General features: G+C 48.4%; 1 protein-coding gene across 1 annotated transcript; it reads right to left on the bottom strand.

The window, feature by feature from the left end:
• Positions 1-1,963: 1,963 nt before the first annotated feature.
• LOC100381734 (putative sphingolipid transporter spinster homolog 2) lies at positions 1,964-22,108 on the bottom strand. Its single transcript, NM_001174540.1, has 16 exons — positions 21,731-22,108; positions 19,795-19,923; positions 19,071-19,172; positions 18,115-18,219; positions 17,941-18,016; positions 7,479-7,553; positions 6,875-6,977; positions 6,664-6,729; positions 5,914-5,989; positions 5,395-5,492; positions 5,227-5,303; positions 4,975-5,088; positions 4,008-4,127; positions 3,438-3,566; positions 3,114-3,192; positions 1,964-2,546 (listed from the first exon to the last, which is right to left on the bottom strand). The coding sequence occupies exons 1-16, from the start codon at positions 21,832-21,834 to the stop codon at positions 2,428-2,430; spliced, it is 1,572 nt and encodes a 523-aa protein (NP_001168011.1). The 5' UTR covers positions 21,835-22,108; the 3' UTR covers positions 1,964-2,427.
• Positions 22,109-22,185: the final 77 nt, after the last annotated feature.

Raw genomic sequence — 22,185 nt, 5'->3', positions numbered from 1 at the left:
GGCTTTAATCGAAGAGAACAGTTCGTAACGGACTGACCGATTCAGATTAAAGCCAACTATTTAGACTGATATAACTATAATTTATATAGACAAAACATTGTAGATGCTTTAATCTAAACCGAACAGTCTGTAACGGTTGTTCGCTACGGATTTAGGTCAGCTCTTTAGGCTGTTATGACTGTAATTTATAAAGATAAAATATTATAGAAGCATTAAAATTATGTACGAATTGCTCTTTATTATTTGACCGATCCGTATATCCGCGTATACGCAGATTCACTCGATCTGTTTAGGGGGTGTTTGGTTACACCCCGCTAAAATTTAGCCCATGTCCCATCGAATGTTTGAACCTCCGTTCCGGGTATTAAATGTAGTCGGATTATAAAACTAATTTGTCAGCCGAAGATTAAAAGACGAGACGAATCTAGTCCAGTTGGTTGGGTCTATATTTTATACTCCTATTTAAAAGTCAAACGCTTGATGTGACCCAGGCTAAACTTTAGCAGGACCAACCAAACACCCCCTTAGTGTACATTGCAGTGTTTCGGTCTTTGAGTAGTTCTTTTACGTGAAAAAAAGTTAACTAATTACTGACGGGGCAGTAAATGGTTTTATAACTTGGCTGGTGTCTGACACTCTGACTGCGCTGTACGTTGGCGTCTGCCTCTGCACTAGACTAGAGTCTACAAAAGGGCGACGCATGCAGGGACAGGCATGCAGCAGCGCAGCGCTGTGCACTGTGCACGCAGGGGGCAGGGCACATGGGGACGCTGGGTCCGCACCGTCCGCTCTGGTGTGGCTCTCACTTTGCTGTACCTGTACTACGACTGTATGATCCAGTCCAGCCCCGCAGGCCTTTTCTCGAATGGCATTCGGCAAAGCCGGCCTCTAGCCACGTATGCGCAGGCGCAGCACCACACGATCTCAAACGCTTCATGCATTCATCGTACCAGACTAGCAGCGTGTCATCAACCAACCACACGATCTCAATTTAACCCGAAGCTGTTTTCCCCCCCCCCCCTATGCCCAGTCTTACCATTACATATGGGAAGAGAATATGCACCAAGATGAAAGATTCGCCGACGATGGTGACAAAGCTCAGCAGAGGTCGTTCTCGCTCAAAAATGGCGACCCTGATACGCGGAACGAAGGCACCGGTCACAGGTCATTTTCAACTCATAATAAAGGGCCAGGATACGCGTGCAGCGAGGGGCGAGATACTACTGCCTGCCGGCGATAATCCAAGAAGGGATAGAGTGCAGAGAGGAGAAGCGTCCCGGACTGAGAATCTGAACCGCAGCACAGCTCGGTCCAGAGCTGCGGCAGCGAACGGTGAGCCCGTCGTAGTAGATGCAGCGCAGTGCTGCAGACATGTCACGCCCTGCACAGCTACGGCACGGGGCTCTACTGTAGGCCAGCCAGGTGCGTGTGCGTGTGGAGCCGGAGCCGGCCCCGGCCCCGGACGACGGGACTGGCTGCCTGGCCTGAACCTGACGCAACAAACAACGCAACAGGTCGCAGTTGAGCCCAGCCTGGACCACCTCCTGCTGTGGCTCTGCGGCTCGTCGTCGTGCCCGCGCGGAACACCGCTTGCGTTTGTGTAGGGTGCACGCCACATTCCCGGTCAGTCGGGAATTGACTCCGCGTTTTTATTCCGGTGACCTACCAGATGTACTAGCTGGATTGGAATGATTGAGGCCATGCCTCATGGCTGCCTGTCGAGTTCACTCTTCTTCTCATTTATTTTTTGGACATGAATTGCTAGTACACCCTGTCATGTTAAATTGGGTAGTTCGTAGAGTTGTCCGGAATCAAAATTTGTTTATCTTCGACCATTTTTTAAAAAAAATAATATAAAAAGAGTATCTATGGGACTATGATGTTAAATTAATATATAACGAAAGTATATTTTATGGTGTACCATGCAAGAGTATCTAGGGAGTAATATTGTAGCCAGTAAGTTATATCATGTCACAATCCAAAATGTTTTACATCCGTAAAAATAAATTGTAACGTTCTCTCGCTTGTTTCTGTAGCCTGTAGAGATAAAAAACGCAAGGCAAACAGACCTCGTATATGTACATCTACATTGAACTGGCATGCAACTTTACATTTCACATGTTGGGCATACAACTTTACATTTCACATGTTGCTGGCACAGACAGAGGATAATACTACGGACTACGGCCCTGTTTGTTTCTTCTAGATTACATAAGTTGGATTATGATAACTTATTTTAGCCTTCCAAAGTGATATTGTAACCTCGTACCCTAAGATTGCAACTGGCATGCAACTGAAATAAGTTACCCAATGCGAGCTTATTTTAGCTTATTTTCACTATAATCCAGCTCATATAATCTAGGAGGAAAACAAACATATCCTAAAATTGCCCTTCCAAGTAATAAATGGTTATGGATTGCGCAGATTTTAGTCAGATGTCCGTGGCTCGTTTTCACCAAGCAGTGGCCTGATACTTGATCTCTCAGCGGCAGTAAGGCCATATTCGCTCTCTTCGTTGAAACGGTCGACGCTGGGGACAAATATGCCTGCAAAGACAAGATCATCTCAGCTTCAGCTGAATTATCACAAAATACAAATATATATATAGTACAGATATATACTAGTACTCACTACTGAACACTGGACGACAATGTCAAACCGATCGGGACTTTAGGTGGGGAATTTTATTTCGTTCAGGGCTGGTTTGGTGAACAGAGAATTGGCGGGAACTCTCTAGTCCAGCCCTCATGGAAATTACAGTGTACTTGGTAGAACAGGAATATTCAAAACTATATATTGTTGATCGTAAGCATGCAATTATTTTTTGGGAGAATTGATGCCAAGTCGCGAGTGGTCGTAACATCAAAATGCTCCTAAAGCCTTGTTCGTTTATTTCAATTCCATGTGGATTGGGTGGGATTGTGATGAATTTTAACTTGTTATAGATTTAAAACGACTCAATCCTACCCAATCCACATGGTTTAACATCAAAACAAACGAGCCCTAAAGTGGGACAATGCTACGTGAAGGCTTTTCATCAGCATGTGAACTTCCGAAAGAAAAGGATAACCTATAATTTGTGACACTGTACCCTATTGTACTATGAAACTTACCAATGAACCAGAACACAACTGCAGCGAAAAGGATGGATGTCAATATAAGAGCTGTCTCCCTCCAGTTATTGATTTTGTCCTGCATAAAGGTTCAAAAGTATCTTTCAGGTGGGAGGGGGGACAAAACAAAAGGTATATTAAGGAAGAACATCCAATCTCATATTCATGATGGACCTATATATAACGAGTAATTGTACTACACACACAGGCCAATCTCGTATTCACGATGGACCATTTAATCATGTAGAAGTAAAATCGCAAGTCGCAGGTAGTCAGTAGTTTGCTAATTAGAATGCACCATCAACAATAACAATGAATAAGCACCTGAAGCAGCCCAACAAGAGGTGAAGAAGGGACATCACCAAATATATGGATCGAAACAGTGGATACGGCCATTGCCAATGGCCGCAAATGTGGCTTCACGGCGTGAAGGCATACAAAATTTACAGGTGCCTGCGAGTAAAAAAACATATGCATAAGTTATCTAGGTGCATGCATTAAATACGATGAAAAAATGCTTATAATTGTTTCACAGCATCAAAGGTAAATTAACGCAGAAGCGAGTTTGGAACATAAAGCAATTGTGCTTGTTGCACCAATACACATACGCTGAAAAAATGTTTATAATTGTTTCACAGCATCAAAAGTAAATTAACGCAGAAGCGAGTTTGGAACATAAAGCAATTGTGCTTGTTGCACAAATACACATACGCTGATAAAATGCTTATAATTGTTTCACAGCATCAAAAGTAAATTAACGCAGAAGCGAGTTTGGAACATAAAGCAATTGTGCTTGTTGCACCAATACACGTGCAGAAATTACCATTGCAGGTAAATACTGATATTAAGATCTAGGATCTAGTATGAAAATGTTGTACAGAACAAAGCAATTACCTGAGTTGCGAAAACTGAAAGCTCCCCAACTGCAAAGGAGGGTATGAACCCATAAAGGCTCTTGAAACAAAAAGCACCAAAGCAGAATATTGCCCCTACAAATGTCGCACCAGAAAGAAGCTGCAGGGAAAAAAGTCTCATGAATCCATGAAAAATAAACAAAATATATTTTGAGGGGTCAATGATTGAAAGCGCTACACAAAATGACTTAGTTAAGCTCTACTGCCAAAAAATAATGATTCGTATGCATTTTGTGTGGGTGCGCGCAGACTGTGGGGTGGGGGTCCAAAGATTTATATATAGTGCATTAGTGCACAGTAGTTAGTACTCCTAGATACTAGTGCGCCCAAGTTAGATATGGCTGTCTGGTTTAGAAACAGGAATCTAGCCCTGCATACATAATGCTTACTGTAATCACTAAGAAACCAAATAAGGGAAAAAATTATGAGAAACTGGAAGCGCTTACTCTAAGTGATTTACACTAGTAAAGTACATCAATCAATTTAGTGAATGTTCAAATGGTAAATGCACGAACCGATTATTGCATGTAAATGCACAAGCATAAATTAAGGCTGCAGAGAATGTTAGCTTGCAGCCTACTGCCTACTTCATAAGTTAAAAACAAAACAAAGATGCATTTCGAATGGACAAATGTCAAAGAGAAAACTATCATTAATGAACATATTGTAATGCTCCCTCCATCCCGTAAAATAAGGCATATATTTTTGTTTGGCAAAGTCTTTACAATGAAACTTTGACCATTAATTTCTTTTAAAATATGACATCAACAAATACAAATTGAGCATTATATTAAAGTACTTTAATACAAATTCAAGTATACAACATGCATACACTAAAAATATATGTTTTTTGTTGAATTGTTGGTTAAAGTTTTAAAATGTTGACTTTTCTGAAAACATGCACTCCTTAGTTTATGGGATGGAGGGAGTATATAGTATTTTATTACCTTGAAAGCATTAGGAATAGTAGACCCTATCTTGTCAAGGATGAAACCTCCTGCTAGTGTTCCAACAATTCCACACACTATAGTAATTCCACCAAACATAATATCCGCACTCGCCTGATGTTCAAAATTCAACATGAAAAGTTATCCAGTGAACAAACAAAGTACTGAGTTGTGCTGAATTATGAAATACAGCATTATAATGAACATATATGCTAAGACATTGCCAATGTGAGTTAAAGACAGGGCATTTACCATATTGTAGATCTCTTGACCTGCCTTTGGGCCCCAGTAGGAATAAGCACCAATGACGAAGTTGTAGGAGATATAACCTGAAATAACGTAGGTATAAAGTAAACTCCAAAACCATAAGCAGAGGTACCAAATAATGGAATGCATAAGACAACGAGAGGACAATCTAACCTAAGACAACAATGACAAAAACCTTCTCTTGTAATAGTTGTTTCATATCTTTGCTGAAGCGACCAATTTCAGTCATGAGAACATGGCAAAAACTGGACCTGGAGGATCAAAACAGGAGTATTGAGCCTTTAATATATGACTAAAAGGTCCAGAAAAGACCTTTGTACATGTAACAGCAGTAAACCAGCAAGTTGGCAACTTGTAATCACTTTAAATAGCTAAGACAATTATTTGTATACACATGTACAACTGAGATAGATCATCATATTGAATAATACTCCCCTTGTTCGAGTTCAAAATTATAAGATGTTTTGCCTTTTCTACATACATTGTTTTAACTGTGTATTTAGTCATAGTGTATGTCTAAGTGCATAGCGAACTCCATATATCTAAAAAAGCCAAAAAGTCTTACAATTTGGAACAGATGGAGTACATTGTAGTATTGTACAAAGGCAGTACATATGACACAACCCAATATTTCTACAATTGCAGAAAAATAGCATTTCTAGAGGTTCTTACAAGGAGAAGTTTTGCCGAACCTTTCCTGAAAGATCCTCGATTCGACTAGGCAAAACATTTTTTGTCCCATTATTATCTGGAAAGAAGAAATCAAATAGATAGGTTAAAAATAAGGGGAAAATACTGAATTAGCCACAACCCAAGAGGAGGCATCTTCTACTTATCATGAACCATGTTCCATAATAAAACTAGGCCTTAGGCCGACTCCAGCAGATTATCTAAAGTTTACCCATATACACTGTTTTGTACTACAGACTGCACTGTTCGAAGAGTAGAATTTGAATATAGGTATAAGGATGGGTAAGCTGTTGGAGATAGTCTTAGCAAACATGCTCTAGGCATATTAAAAAGGTCACCAAGGAAACATACATATAACATGGTTCATATTTGTTCACTAGAAACACAATTACCATTTTGAATTTAAATACAAGGAAAATTAAAATAAGACAACGTCCTTGGTAAAACACCAGCCTTATCCTTAAATTATTTATGTTATGAAAATATTTGTGATGCTTATGAATGCCAACCTAGTCAACTCATCACAGAATTACTTTCTCTGCAACTCTGAATTGTTTATTTAACAAAGATGGATGGCAGCATGAGAAGATAAGAGAATACAAAGAAACTTCAGCAATCAGCATAAAGAAAAAAGGGCTCTGACTGATGGAGTACTGTTTCTACTGCTGTGCCAGAAAACTAAATTGCATTCAAGAACCGTTAGTTGTCCAGTAGTAGGGTAAAGGCACATACTTATCTGATCTTGAACCTCAGGATTAAGCATCTGGCCATATTCTTTTCCTGTGTTGTGAGCAAATCCTGGTACAAAACACAGCCCCCAAAGAGGTACAAAAGGTGAAGAAAACCATGTATCACAAGATGATAAATACCAAGCTGTAATTTTTAGTGCATACTAGTATTGTTTGCTTACGAAATAAGAAACATACAGAAGAGAAAGCAACACCTTTGAGGTCTAGTGGCTTTATAACAAAACCAAGAATAACAAAAGGAACCATCAATATTGACTCTCCCCAGAAAGCAACACGCCAGTTCAGGTATTTTCCAACCTGATGAGAAGTAACATATCTTTTTAGCCAGTTCATGCAATATAGCTTTGCAAATTAAGCTCAATAATAAAGAATGACTCCATTCTTTTAATGATCATAAAGAAAAGATTTATAGTATCATTTGACTCCCAAAATCAGTGTCCATTTCCAATGCCCTTAAGAAAGGAGCCATGGCAAGGAAAAGAAATAGAAATTTGATGGGGTATGTAGTGGGCAGAGACAGAATAACAGGTTTGGCGCAGTGGTCAGAAGCCTTTCCACTAGCCAAAGGTCCTAGGTTCATCGCAGCTTCTCTGCAAACATGCAGGAGTAAGGCTTGCCTTGGTCATTCCTTCCCTAGACCCCACTCATGTGGGAGCCGTCAACATTGAGTCTATCCTTTTTTTATGTAGTGCAGAGACGCTAGAGATAAGATTGCGAGAGTGCTTCATAAAATAATTCTAAAAACACTTGTTACTCAAACTAAATAACAAGAAAAGCAGAGTTTATGATAAGACTTACCAGTCCGCCATAAACATAGCCTAATGCAATCCCAGTTGGTATACACATGTAGAACATACCAAGCCACGCTGTTTTCTGGTAACAATAAGTAGAAATCATTGGCTCATAAAAGACATGACGAATTATGCATAACAGTAACCATTAGCAAAAAAATGCAGCACAGTGTCGTCGCAAAACAACACCAGGATGTCATAGGTAACCGAGAAGATCGTAGAGTTAGAGAGAAAGCGATGAGCATAGGCAGGAGACTCAATAGATCCAGGGTACCGCTATGACTAGCAGCACACAAATGATTTATAGAGGTTCAGGACGCAAAACCATAATACCCTACGTACTCTTTGTGATAAATGGATTGATTGAAACAGAGGCGAAGAAGATTACACACTCAGATATTGCTCGAGACACAGATGACCAAATAGCTCTCTCGTTCCTTTTGGTTCTAGTGAGTGTTATAGACTAACTGACCTCTGGTTCACTTGAACCCTTGGTTCGACCTAACTTGTGGAATTAAACAGATTCTGGATTGACTAGACCTGTACCAGCCCAGGTGAGTGTGTTCGCCTGGGTCTGATTTATTTCTACATTACTCTAATCTCTTTTATAGCGCAAGAAAAGAGAAAGTTACATGTCTGCTGGACGGTGGGCCCCACCCAACAAAGATTCAACTACTACTATAGGTATGAAGCCATATGCAGTGCACGTTTCGGTCGTGCCACAATGTCGATCATGTCTTGTGGCAGTGGCAGATGCGTCCTGTCATGGTAGCAGATACAGAGTCCACGTCGTTGAGTAGGGCGTAGTTTATGGTTATCACATGTCCTGGTGAGGCAAGTCACCTCCGAAGCGCATAGTTAGGCGACCAACTAGTTCAGAGATATCAATCAATCAAGATAGGCCTTGTACTAGCATTTACTCAATCTGTCCTCGGTCAATCAGTCCTCTTCCTCTCATCCTCCTTAGTCCTTCTCCTTCATGTGTCCTGCCGACTGCCAAGTTCTGAGCGGAGTGGGGCCAAGTGGCGCGCGCCCGAAGCAGAGAATGGGGAAGGGGAAGGAGGCGGAGGAGGGGGAGGCGTAGGATTTTCTTGAATACGCAGGAGGTCTGCGTATTTTTATATTAAGAAGAAAAAAGGGGGTGGAACCCCAGAACACAAGCAGCAGTTTTACAAACTCACACCACCATTTACGGACTCCCACACCTAAGACAACTCCTCTAAATGGAAGAAAGAGAGAGTTTTAGCGCCAGCCAAACGCCAGCACATCAACTCCTCCCTAGCTGCCGAAAGGGCGACCTCAATACTCGGGTTGTAAGTAGAGGGACTCTAACTCTCATCAAGAGGATGACACTATGAGTTGGGGCAATTTTCTGTTTATTTCCTCAAACACTACACAATGTCATACCCTTAGAGGGGTTGGGGACACATATTTATAGCCCTAGGGGCTGCACTACCACACCTTCTCACACACACCACACAACAGGATTGTCCTCTAGATGCTAAAGAGACTACAGAGGACAGTCAAAAGCGACTGTTGTCCTCTAGATGCTAAAGCGACTATAGAGGACAGTCAAAAAGCGACTGCTGTCCTCTAGATGCTAAAGAGACTACAGAGGACAGTCAAGCTGTCCTCTAGATGCTAAAGGACTACAGAGGACAGTCAAAAGCAGGCTGTCCTCTAGATGCTCAAGACTTATTCCATCATTCTCCCCCTAAGTCTTGGGCATCGTCTTGTGAGAAAGTTGGGCCATCCCGGACCTGGAGCAAAGCTCAACAAACTTGATCTTCCCAAGGGGCTTGGTGAGCAGGTCTGCAAGCTGATCCTTGGTGTTGATGTAGCGCGCCTTGATGCTCCCTTCTGCCAAGCAGTCTCGGATGAAGTGGTATCTCAGCCGGATGTGCTTGCTCCGTTCATGGAACACGGGGTTCTTGGCCAATGCCAGAGCGGACTGGCTGTCCACCCTGAGTTCCACCGCTCCAGTGTCTCTCCCGAGGAGATCACCGAGCAGTCGAGCCAGCCAGAGAGCCTGAGTCGAAACAGTGGACGCCGCTATGTACTCGGCCTCGCAGCTGGACATGGCCACCACCTGCTGCTTGACCGACTGCCAGCTAATGGGACACTTGCCGAGGAAGAAGAGGATCCCGCTTGTGCTCTTGCTAGTGTCGATGTCGCCGGCGTGGTCGCTGTCGCTGTACCCGACAAGGTGTGCCTCCCCAGGGCACCTCGGGTAGTAGAGACCGTGGTCGAGAGTCCCCGCAACATAGCGAATGATCCTCTTCACAGCCTGCTCATGCTGCGTCGTCGGTCGCTGCAAGAACCGACTAACGTAGCCGACGGAGTATGCCAAGTCAGGCCGTGTGTGGACGAGGTAGCGAAGGCTCCCCACAAGACGCCGGTACTGAGTAGCATCCACCTCCTCCGTCGTGCTGTCGCGACTCAGCTTCAGCCTCTCCTCCATCGGAGTGAGAGCTGGGTTGCAGTCGGTGAGCCCAGCCAGCTCAACAATGTGCCTGGCATAGGCGGTCTGGCGAAGTGTGATCCCGGAGTCTCCCTGGTGCACCTCAATCCCCAGGTAGAAGGAGAGATGCCCTAGGTCACTCATTTGGAAGGTGGCCTTCATCTCTTCCTTGAACGCTGCCACCTCTGCATCCTTGGCGTCGGTGATCACCAAGTCGTCGACGTAGACACCCACCAGCAGGGCATTTTCTCCATTGCCCCGCCGATAGATGGCCGCCTCGTGCGGGCTTGGCATGAAGCCCATCCTCTTGAGCGTGGAATCCAGCTTGGCATTCCACGCCCTTGGTGCCTGTCGCAAGCCGTAGAGAGCCTTGCGCAGGCGCAACACCTTGCCCTCCTTGCCAGGGATCGCAAAACCTGGCGGCTGGTGTACATAGACCTCCTCCTTTAAGTCGCCGTTAAGAAACGCCGACTTGACATCCATGTGATGAACATGCCAGCCCTTCAGGGCTGCCAGCGCAAGGAGGAGTCGCACGGATTCCATCCGTGCTACAGGGGCGAAGGCATCGTCGAAGTCGATCCCCTCCTGCTGCAAGAAACCGCGTGCCACCAAGCGAGCCTTATGTCATGGGCATCATAGGGAGCGAGAGGCAACAGTCGGGCTGGGATAAGGCTAGAGAATAAGATTGAGATGAGCTGAGATAAGGCTAGAGAATAAGATTGAGATGAGAGAATTGTGGAGAGTTGGTTAGCAGTAGATAAGTCCAAGAAAGTAGGAGTTAGTTGAGACTTTGTAGGAGAAGTTGGTTAGCTATAGGGCTATTTATAAGCCGTATGGCAGCAGAGAATAAATCAAGCAAGATCATTATCAAACCAATCTCTCTCTCTCTTGCAATGACCCTCTCAAGCGTCTAGGGCTGCTACCCTAGAACCAAGCCTGCGGCAGAGGGGTATAACCTCGCCGGAGAAGACAACCCCATGGACCGAAGGTCCATGACACCTGGTATCAGCTCCAGGTTATCCTCACCACCACCAGCCGCCCATCCCTCACCACCACCAGCCGCCGCACCATCTGCTACCGCAACGCCCTCCCACCCACCCTCTCCAACTCTAGATGCATTCACTCGGCTCGAAGAGAAGTGGGACCAATTCGTTGTGATGTTCCACCGCTACAAGGAGAAGACAGAGAAGGAACTCCAAGCAGCGGTGCGGCTTCAGGCGGCAGCGCGAGGGTTCCTGGCACGCCGCCAGGTACAGTCCCTTCGTGGGGAGAAGCACCTTGCTGTGGCCTCCAGAGCCACCCCATGGCCGTCATCACATGAGCAGGCCGTGGTGCGCCTGCAAGCCGCAGTGCGCGGCTTCCTTGTTAGGCGGGCGGTGCGGAAGCTGCACTTGTTGATCAGCTCATCGCTGCACCAACTCGCAGCCTGCGCGCCCAACCACCAGGTCTCGTCTATACTTTTTGAACCCACTGCAGAAGTCGAGATCTGGGTATGCAGCCCCCCTGCACGGCCAAAGAGGGTCGTCTCCTTCATTCGGGCAACTGCCTTGGTGCTGGACAGACCCAACATAAGAACGGGCTGGTTCCTCCTTCACCTGTCATCCAACGTGAAGTCCGCAGTTCAGCTCTTTCCTTGGGATCCAGGAGGACAGGAGGACATAGCTGGAGTTCAAATTTATATTTTAGTTCCACAATTATTTTGTATTTTCGTCTTAAATAATAAAGGTAAGCCGAGATGTAAAAGGCTTAACCTTAAGTCGTGTCAGGTAAGTCTATGGCAGCTCGAGGACGAGCTGGTCCTCAAGGGAGGGGGAGATGTCATGGGCATCATAGGGAGCGAGAGGCAACAGCCAGGCTGGGATAAGGCTAGAGAATAAGATTGAGATGAGCTAGGATAAGGCTAGAGAATAAGATTGAGATGAGAGAATTGTGGAGAGTTGGTTAGCAGTAGATAAGTCCAAGAAAGTAGGAGTTAGTTGAGAGTTTGTAGGAGAAGTTGGTTAGCCATAGGGCTATTTATAAGCCGCATGGCAGCAGGGAATAAATCAAGCAAGATCATTATCAAACCAATCTCTCTCTCTCTTGCAATGACCCTCTCAAGCGTCTAGGGCTGCTACCCTAGAACCAAGCCTGCGGCAGAGGGGTATAACCTCGCCGGAGAAGACAACCCCATGGACCGAAGGTCCATGACACCTTATGCTTGACGATGGCGCCGGCTTCATCCCTCTTTAGTTTGAACACCCACTTAAGGGTGATCGCGCGATGACCATGAGGGAGATCGGCGAGCTCCCAAGTGCGGTTCGTCTCAACCGCGTCCATCTCCGACTGCATCGCGGCACGTCAAGCCGCATGTTTCTCGGCCTCCGCGAAAGATCGAGGCTCACCATCGTCGCATGCAAGATTCAACTCTCCTGCCAGAATGCGAGACGCAGGGCCCGAAACCGATGGGTCGATGAGAAGGCCCTCCACCCTTCGATACCGCAACGGCTCGTCGTCGTAGCACGCGTCGACGCGCTCCTTGTCGCGGGACAGAGGGGTCACGAGCTCCACTGGGTCGTGCTCGACACGAGCTGGTGTCGGAGAGGACGTTCCCGGAGAGGGTACCGTCGGTGCTGGAGTGCGTGGTGGCGAAGAGCTCGCTGTAGCCGGAGTCGTGGCTGGAGTGCGTGGTGGTGAAGAGCTCGTTGTAGCAGGAGCTGGAGAGTTTGGCGCTGGAGTCGGTGGAGACTTGGGGGCTGGGGTAGACCTGCTCGGAGAAGAGTTGCCTACTCCCCCAGCTCCCTCAAAGTGGACGTACTCGATGGTGAAGTCGTACGTCGGAGTCGTGCCGTCTTCCACCGCCTTGTCCCACGCCCATCCTCGCCCTTCGTCGAACACTACGCCGTGCACCGTGCGCACACGCTGTGTTCTTGGGTCAAGGATGCGGTAGGCCTTCGAGCCCTCCGCGTAGCCAATGAACACCCCCGGGGTGCTCCTATCGTCGAGCTTGCTGATGTGGCCAAGCTCCTTGGTGAATGCGAGGCAGTCGAAGACCCGTAGGTGAGAGACCGCCGGCTTGCGCCCATGCCAAGCCTCGTACGGTGTCATCCCGTTGAGAGCCTTGGTGGGCGAGCAGTTGAGGATGTAAATCGCTGTCACCACCGCCTCTCCCCAGAAAACAGCTGGCATTCCTCTCTGCTTGAGGAGAGCCCGAGCCATCCCCACAACCGTCTGGTTGCGCCGCTCGACGACGCCGTTCTGCTGCGGGCTGTACGGCGCGGAGTAGTGGCGCTGAACGCCCTCATCCGCGCAGTACGACGCGAACTCAGCCGCCGTGAATTCGCCGCCGTTGTCGGTGCGCAGCACGCGCAGCTTGCGGCCGCACTCCGCCTCCGCAGCGACCTGCACACGCCTGATGGCGTTCGCAGCCTCTCCCTTGCTGCCAAGGATCATCACCCACATGTAGCGGGAGAGATCGTCGACGAGCAGCAAGAAGTAGCGTCGTCCTCCCGGTGTGGCTGGTGTCACCGGGCCACACAAGTCCCCATGCACGAGCTCAAGCCTCTCCTTGGCTCGGAAGCTCGACTGTTGGGGAAAGGGGAGCCGTCTCTGCTTTGTCAACACGCAGACATCGCAGAATTGCTCCACATGGTCAAGGCACGGCAGGCCTCGTACCATCTCCTTGGCACTGAGCCGCTTCAGGGCCTCGAAGTTAAGGTGCCCGAAGCGCTCGTGCCACTGCCATGCCCCGTCGTCTCGACGAGCAGCAAGACAGCAAGGTTGTGCCACCTTCACATTGAGGATGTATAACCGATTTGGACTCCTGCGTACCTTGGCAAGAAGGCGACGAGAGGGATCCCAAATCCTCATGACTCTGTGCTCGACCTCCACTCGCGAACCGTTCTCATCCAGCTGTCCCAAGCTGATGATAGAGTTCCTCAACGCGGGGATGTAGTAGACTCCGGTGAGCAGCCTGTGCTCACCAGACGCGGCGGTGAAGACGACTGAGCCGGCGCCCTTGATCTCTACGCCGGAGGCGTCCCCAAACTTGACGGAGCCTCAGACGCTAGAGTCAAGCTCGGTGAAGAACTCCCGTCGGCCGGTCATGTGATGAGTGGCGCCGGTGTCGAGGCACCATCCTTCGATCATGTCTTTGCTGGAGCCGTCGCCGAGGAAAGCGCGTGCTTTCGACTCATCAAGGTGGAGGAGTGCCGCTGCGGCCGGTGCCGCTGGAGATGGCTCGATGCTTGCATGTGCCAGGAGCAGGGCCTCCTCCTCCGCCTCCGCCTGTGCGACGTTGGCCTGGCCACGTCGTGGCTGCCGACAATCCCTGGCCCAGTGGTCAAGCTTGCCGCAGTTGTGACAGCCGTCGTCTCGTGCCGGCTTCTTGTTGCCGACGGCGCCGCCTTGGGCACCTCCACGTGCACCACCCTCAGCATGTCCTCGCGCCCCGGCCTGGGCGCCTCCACGCGCCTTGCGCGGCTTGCCGCGTTTGCGGCCTCGTGTCGAGGAGGACTCCCCCTTCTTCTTGTCACCCTGGTAGGCCTCCCACTGCTCCCGAGTGAGATGTAGCTTCCCGCCGATAGTGATAGGCCCAGAGAGAGCCTGTGGTTCGTCGCCGTCGACCACCTTGAGGTGACCAATCGCCTCTTCGATCGTCATCGTGGAGAGGTCTAGCAGAGACTCGATCGAGCGAGCAATCTGCCTGTACTTCTCGGGGATGCAACGGAAGAGCTTCTCAACAGCTCTCTCCTCATCGTAGGTGTCGTCGCCGAACTGCACCATCTTCTGCAACAGAGTGTTGAGGCGGAGAGTAAAGTCATCAACATCCTCACCTGGCTTGAAGGCCAGGTTCTTCCACTCCTTGCGAAGTGTCTGCAGTGTGGTCTTGCGGGCACGATCGCTGCCGATGCGGGTCGCAGCGATGGCGTCCCAGGCCTCCTTGGCAGTCCGCTTCTGGGAAAGCGAAAATTGCATCTCGGGCGGGACTGCAGCAATGAGGGCATCCAGCGCCCGCCGATCCTCGTGGTAGTCGACGTCGTCGTAACGAACTGCTTCCCACATGTGGCGAACCTGGAGCCGTACCCTCATCACCGCGGCCCACTCGACGTAGTTGGTCTTGGTGAGGGTAGGTCACCCACCGCCGGGACCGATGTCCCTGACAATGGCCTGGGCCATGCGACGACCATGGTACCGATCCGGGGAGGGAGAACCGCGCCGCCTGTAGAGGCCGCGATCTCCGTCGACTCAGTCGCCGCCGCCGGGAGCACCGCCGGCGCGTCTACGCCCGTCTGGGCTGCCGCCGCGTGCGCCCCCGCCTGGAGCGCCGTCAGCGCGTCGGCGCCTATCCGGGCTGCCGCCACGCGCGCCCCCATGGGGATGCGCGGCTGCCCACTGTGCCGCCTGCTCTCGCGCTGCTTCCCTCGCCAGCCTGAGCTCTTCGTCGGTGTTGTCGTCGACAGAAGCAGAGCTGGCAGCTCAACTGCCGCGCAGAACCTCGAGCTCTGTTGCCGCCGCACGTGCAGCATCCGCCGCCTCCGCTGCTTCTACTTCCGCTCTCGCCGCTGCCAGTTCCGCCGCCGCCAACCGTGCTGCCCTCGCCGCTGTCGCTGCAGCCGCTGCTGCTGCTCGCTCGCGTTCTTGTGCCGCGGCGACCTCGGCCTCCTGCTGGCGCCGCGCACTCGAAGTGGCCGAGCGTAGGGACATGGTGGGCTAGTGAGGGGTCGCTGCGTGTGGAAGAGGCTGTCTCAGACGAAAGGCTGCTCGTCTGAGCAGGGGAGGAAGGAACAGTTGGAGCTCTTGCTGCCGACTGAGTGTGGTGAGAGGCGCGGGAAGGAGATGAGCACGAGATGTTTAGGCTGCAGGATAGTTTGCCTCTGATACCAATTGTAAGTAGAGGGACTCTAACTCTCATTAAGAGGATGACACTATGAGTTGGGGCAATTTTCTGTTTATTTCCTCAAACACTACACAATGCCATACCCTTAGAGGGGTTGGGGACACATATTTATAGCCCTAGGGGCTGCACTACCACACCTTCTCACACACACCACACAACAGGATTGTCCTCTAGATGCTAAAGAGACTACAGAGGACAGTCAAAAGCGACTGTTGTCCTCTAGATGCTAAAGCGACTACAGAGGACAGTCAAAAAGCGACTGCTGTCCTCTAGATGCTAAAGAGACTACAGAGGACAGTCAAGCTGTCCTCTAGATGCTAAAGGACTACAGAGGACAGTCAAAAGCAGGCTGTCCTCTAGATGCTCAAGACTTATTCCATCACGGGCTACAACCATCAAACACACACCTAATCCTGTGTTTCCAGATCGACCACGCACCTAATATGACCAGCGAGTTGAAACCATCCGACAAAGGCTTGCCCACCACCTCGGCACTCTTCTCCCACCAAGAGTCAAAGCAGCCATCACCTGTAGAGGGACAGAGCACCTGGAAGTCCCCTGACCGAAGGAAAAGGAACCAAAACTGCTTCGCAAAGCTGCACTCGACCAATAAGTGATTAATAGTTTCATCTGCCTGGTCACAAAGCGGACAGCAGACGGGATGATCCATTCCCCTTTTAGCCAACCTGTCAGCTGTCCAACATCTATCATGCACAACCAGCCACATAAAAAATTTGCATTTCCCTGGCGCCCAGGTCTTCCAAATCCGTTCAGCCGGCCCAAACTCAACAGCTCCAAGGAGAAGAACCTGGTAGGCAGAACTAGAGGAGTAATCCCCCGACGCGCTGAACTTCCAAAAATGCTTATCAGAAATCCCAGGTTGAAGAACTAAGCCCTCCAGCAAGTCACAGAGATCCAAAACCTGTGCAAGCGCCCTGACTGAAAGCGCACCCCTTATATCAGCCACCCAATTCAGATTTGTTACGGTTTGTCCTCGGAGAAGTTGCTGGCTGCCGCAGTTTGTCCACGACGTTCAGTTCCTAAACACTACCTGTTCGGCTCACCTCCCTAAATCCTAGTCGTTCAACACTATAGATGTCCAAACGGGCCACCCGGCACGGACCCGGCCCGAACCCGTTTCGGCCCGGTACGAATAGGGCCGGGCCAGGCACGGCCCGTTGATGCTTCGGGCCGGGTCGGGCTGGCCCACGTGCCTAGAGACATGCCCAAACCCGGCACGCACAGGAAAAAATCGTGCCGGGCCGGCCCGTTGGCCCGGTGGGCCTCAACGGACCGGGCCGGGCACTGGCCCGAACCAACAGTAGAACGGTATATAAATACATATATTTAACATAATTAATCATATATAATAACATATTATTTATATATATTAAGACAACAAAATATTTATGTATGCATTTTATATTTATGTATGCATTTTATATATGTTTGGCCGCGTATTTAGTATTTACATACTATGAGAGAATTAAATGTATTTACATATTTAGTATTTACATAAATATGCGGGCCGCCGTCGTGCCGACCCATTTATCGTGCCGGGCCGGGCCAAAGCACGCGGGCCGCCGTATGTGCCCATACCCGGCCCGCTAAACGGGCCGTGCCGGCCCGGGCCCGTAACCGACCGTGCCGGGCCGTGTTTGGACCGGGCTAAATTCGTGCCGTGCCACGGGCCAAACGGGCGGCCCGCACTGTTTGGACATCTATATTCAACACAGCACTCAGTCCGACGCCTAGGCGACCTCACTGTGACACCATACTTTCCAGGTGGGTGCCATGCTGGCTTTAGGAGAAGCGACGCGTCACGACGAGTTAAGTCAGGCGCCTGGACACCTAGTCAATGCCTAGGCGGCAAGTTCGTCTGAGCGCCTGGACGCCTAGGCGTCGCAGTAATAACATTGGCATAGTTGGTAAACAATGTAGTTGCAGTAATAACATTGGCATAGTCAGTTTTCATGTTTTATTTTCTGATAGGAATGTGTAATATCACATTCTCCCTCCAATCCCCCTCTTATTCTTCTTAATAAAATAATGTCCAGCTATCCTACATGTTCAAAAAGAAATTGGATGTGTTACGGTAAAGAAATCTCAAGGGCAATAGGGCAACAGAACCTGAGCTACTGGTGCATTGTCATCAATAAATGGAGCTGCAAGACTTATAAATGAAGCTTCGCCAACGCCCACAAACCTGAGTATCAAATCAAAAGTTTGAATAAATGGCCATGTGATTAGAAGAGTAGCAATAAATCTTTCTTAGCAGGTACTTGATATAGCAATGATACTTACATGCGGCATATAGTAATTGACCAGAAATCAAATGATACCCCACAACCAGCTGTTGCGATAGTCCACACTAACAAGCCAACACCAATAAGCCTGAAAGGATTATATCTGCAGAGAAGGAAAATAACTGGTCACAAGGGAAAAATTAATAGCACTCCAAAAGGTTGAGGATAGGGGGTGAGCAGGAAGCATGACACACATCGGCAACTGCACATGCACATTGCAGTGCACATCTAAATGCAGAGATGTGCGAAGGGCATCTAGCCGAGTTGGTAAGGTGGTCTGAGGAGCACTCCTTAGGTCCTGAGTTCGAATCCTAGTGGGAGCGAATTTCAGATTAAAAAATGTCACTCATTAGTTCCCCTGATGTGCACACGAGATGGAATGACCTATGTCGAGCGGATCCTCGTGTAGGGGCTGGGAGGGCTCAAAGCACGAGTAAAGATCTGACCTATAAGGGGCGGACCCTCATGTTGCACGGGGGGCAGCTTTCGTGACCTTTCTCGATCGGGGGCTCCGATTGAGCTTTTAAATTTAATACCGTGGGGGCGGGTCTTTCCCCTACCGGTCGAGTTTTTTTAAAATGCAGAGATGACACATTTAATCTAACTTGTAATCATGAAATTCTGCCAGCATGTGAACCATAGAGAATTGTCACCCTAATTGTTCTCTCCAATCTTGACGGGGATACTACGTACTGAAATGATCCATTGCCAAATACACCATAGACCCAAATTTGAATTCTATACACACAAATCCAACAATAAAAAAAAAGAAACTGCAGATGGAAGAGAAAAAAATGATGACATGTTTAGCGTGAGTGTGACTAGCTAATAAAATTTAGTACTTGTAGATTCATTGTAGTAGCAGTGTATGTGCATGTAATGCTACCAAATCTGCAGACTGAGTCTAACATTCAGAAATGTTATTATCTTTAAATAGTATAAGAGAGAGCTAACCTTTTTACAAGGCATGCAAATATCAGCGAAGACACCAACAGTCCAACCATAAATGCTGAGGACAATGTACCATCTTCAAGATTATTAAGATCGAAGTCCCCTCTGTATAGGTAGGCATATTAAGACAGACACTAACTAAACGGGAAAGAGGTAATATATTGCATCTTAAGGGTCTGTATGGTACAGCTCAGCTTCACTAGCGAAGCACTTTTGGGGGCTTTGGTTCCATAAAGCAGCTTCGCCATTGAAGCTAAAGCTGTTTTCAAAAGAAACATTTGGTAAAACAGCTCTCTGGTAAGATAGCAGAGAGAAAGCTGGGAGTCAGCTTCATCTGGGGAACTGTGCCTGAGGGAAGCTGAAAAACAACTTTTAGGGAGAAGTTGTTGACTGGTAGAAGAAGCTGAAAAACAGCTTTGTGAAGCTGGTGCAAAGGCTGTACTAAACACACCCTTAAGACAGTAGACAGGTGGTGACTTAAGTAATATAAAAATGACGGGGTAGGAGGGAATCGTGTCAGCAGAAGACAATTGCATAAATAACTTTCTGTTGATCCTCAAAAATAACCAAATATATTGCTTGTGGGTTTTGTTGGGTTTTAACTCTACTACCCCCAACTTGCTTGGGACTAAAAGGTTTTGTTGTTGTTGAAATAACCAAGTATATTAATATCATTTGTATCTTATAAAGGCCTACACTTCAAGAAAAGAATTCTTGTAGAACTTACTGAATTCCTGAGCCTGAGGTGCATGTACCACCCGAACAACTTTTGCGGGTACCATTGACGCCATTACTTGCTATTGCTCCTCGATCAATATAGTTCAGCATGTTGATAATGCAGAACATGACAAGTAGTCTGCATGTGTAGAATAATATTCAACTAAGCAGAAATATAATTTGAAGATACACATATGCCGAAGTAAACCATGCTAATACAATCTAAATAAAGAAGAATTTGTACTAAAGACCACACAACAGTTGATTGTGGAAATAATTCATGTCAACCATCTTCCCTCTAAACTGAGATAAAATGGGCTTGAGACTTGAATAAAATTCTGTGGCATCCTGAGCATATGATTTACTAATTACTAAATAATCAACTGAGAGGCAGTGACCATACTGCAGAACAAGGTTTTAAAGTCGGCTAGTCGACTCTAGTCGCCTGAGCACCGATAAGGTGACTAATCGCGATTAGTCGTCGATTTGATCGATTAGTCGAGTCTAGTCGACTCCTAGTCGTCCTATAGTCGTCCACCTATAACAGGACCATATGTGTGTGTATCAATATATTTGAATATATACAGTTGTAGCTGCCTAGCTGGATTGCATGAACTGTACCAGTGCCACTGCCATCGTTCTAGAGCTGGGGCAACACAGATTCTGAGAAGATGACTTCAACATTATTACGCCGCATCCTATTCTCATCTGCAGTGGCACAACAATCAAGTGAATAGACAACAGAGGAGTGGTCGCCTACTCGCCTGTTCAGCCTCTGAACAGACAATAGAGGAGGACGGAAGCACGCTGAAGGGGGCCCTCTGCAGACTACAGCCGCCGCGCGATGGAGGGGGCGCAACTGCTGCTCGAGCAGAGGGTCGCCAGAGCACAACAGGGCGGCATGAGAGGAGGGCGGCGACGATGGAGAAGGGGTTGCGCTGCGGAAGAGCGAACACACAACAGTGCGTACCGTATTGGTACATGCAGGGGCGTAGGGCAAAACAGTTTTATGTTGTGTACAGATGGTGGGCCGACCCACATAATAGAGGCCGGATTAGTGGCCAAAACAGGCATAACTAGTCGACCATAACCCCTAGTCGGACGACTAATCGCGATTAGTCGGCGACTAGGACGACTAATCGCTACCTAGTCGCTCTAGTCGAGTCGGAGACCCTAATCGAGCTCAGACTAGCGATAAGGCCGACTAATCGCGACTAATCACGATTAGTCGGACGACTTTAAAACCTTGCTGCAGAACCACATTTTCATATCAGATGCTCATATGACTGGAGGACAGGTGGACAGCCAAATAACCAACTCTCCAGCTTCAATTTCGATTTTGGGATCCAAATCTCACACTGCCTCAGCAGACTATACAGGCAATAGAAGGTACAGCCTTCAGTTGATCAAACCTACCTCGCTAAAAAAGATCCCTTCCAATTTCAATGCACAGTAAACTAAATTTAACCTATCTGGTGCATCGAGCTAACACTGAATCGAAAACGCATATCCATACCACGAAAGCGAGCAAACGACGAGAACCGTATATAAATTCGAAAACCCCAAGTCACGAATGGAACAACCGGAGCGACAAGCAAGTTCCGAATTAACTAATGAAACATCATTACACACCGCACCCAATGATTTGTTGCTCCAATTTGAACTACGAAACTGCTACCTCCGCTGGCCTGCTCAGATCCCACCACGACTTGGACATCGCCAGAACTCAGAAGTTAGAAACATAATCCCGAGACATGGCAAAGCAGACCAATTAGAGCTCCAGACGAGCAAAATTCCTCAGAACAAGCAAACCACCAAATCGCCCAAACCCGAGGTCAACACCGCCCCAGAACTCCTCAAACTAGTGCAACGAAAACAGATCAAGCCTACCACAGCCGAGTCTAGAGCGATGGTACTCAATCGAGCTCTGCTCCGGGTTGGGTTACCTCTTAGGTGTGAACCAGGAAGGGTTGTCCCCGGCGTCACCGTCCCGGTCGCTGGTGCTCGCGTCCAGGCCCGTCTCGACGTCCCGCACTACCGTGACAGCCATGGCCTGCACACCTGCTGCTGCTGCCGCCGCCGCCTCCTCCTGCTTAGGCTCCTCTGTCTCCGCCGCCGGAGTCGCCGCAACGGGAGAAGGGGGAGAACCGGAGGCGGACTCGACGGGCCGGGACCCCGCAACTAGCACCACGACCCTGGCGTCGTCGTCGCTCGCTCCCTGGACTGCGGTGACGGACTGACGGATGATCCGCCTTGACTTGGGGTATCGGTTACCGAACGGGATTCGTCTCGTGCACGGTCATCCCAGCGAAAAATCTCATGGGTCCAAACGGAATGGATAATGCGTGCGCGGGCGGGTTATCTTTTGTTTGCTTCCAGGCTGTTACCTTCTAATTAAAGT

Source organism: Zea mays, chromosome 10, assembly GCF_902167145.1.
Source record: "Zea mays cultivar B73 chromosome 10, Zm-B73-REFERENCE-NAM-5.0, whole genome shotgun sequence".
Taxonomy (NCBI): domain Eukaryota; kingdom Viridiplantae; phylum Streptophyta; class Magnoliopsida; order Poales; family Poaceae; genus Zea; species Zea mays.
This window is presented reverse-complemented; position numbering and strand designations above follow the sequence as displayed.

Bases quoted from the DNA above. Each gene is read 5' to 3' on its own strand.
- LOC100381734 (NM_001174540.1), bottom strand. From the start codon at position 21,834: ATGGCTGTCACGGTAGTGCGGGACGTCGAGACGGGCCTGGACGCGAGC. The intron at 6,730-6,874 runs GTGTTGCTTTCT...GTTTTGTACCAG, and splicing joins AAAGCCACTAGACCTCAAAG to GATTTGCTCACAACACAGGA. The intron at 5,089-5,226 runs GTAAATGCCCTG...TTTGAACATCAG, and splicing joins GTCAAGAGATCTACAATATG to GCGAGTGCGGATATTATGTT.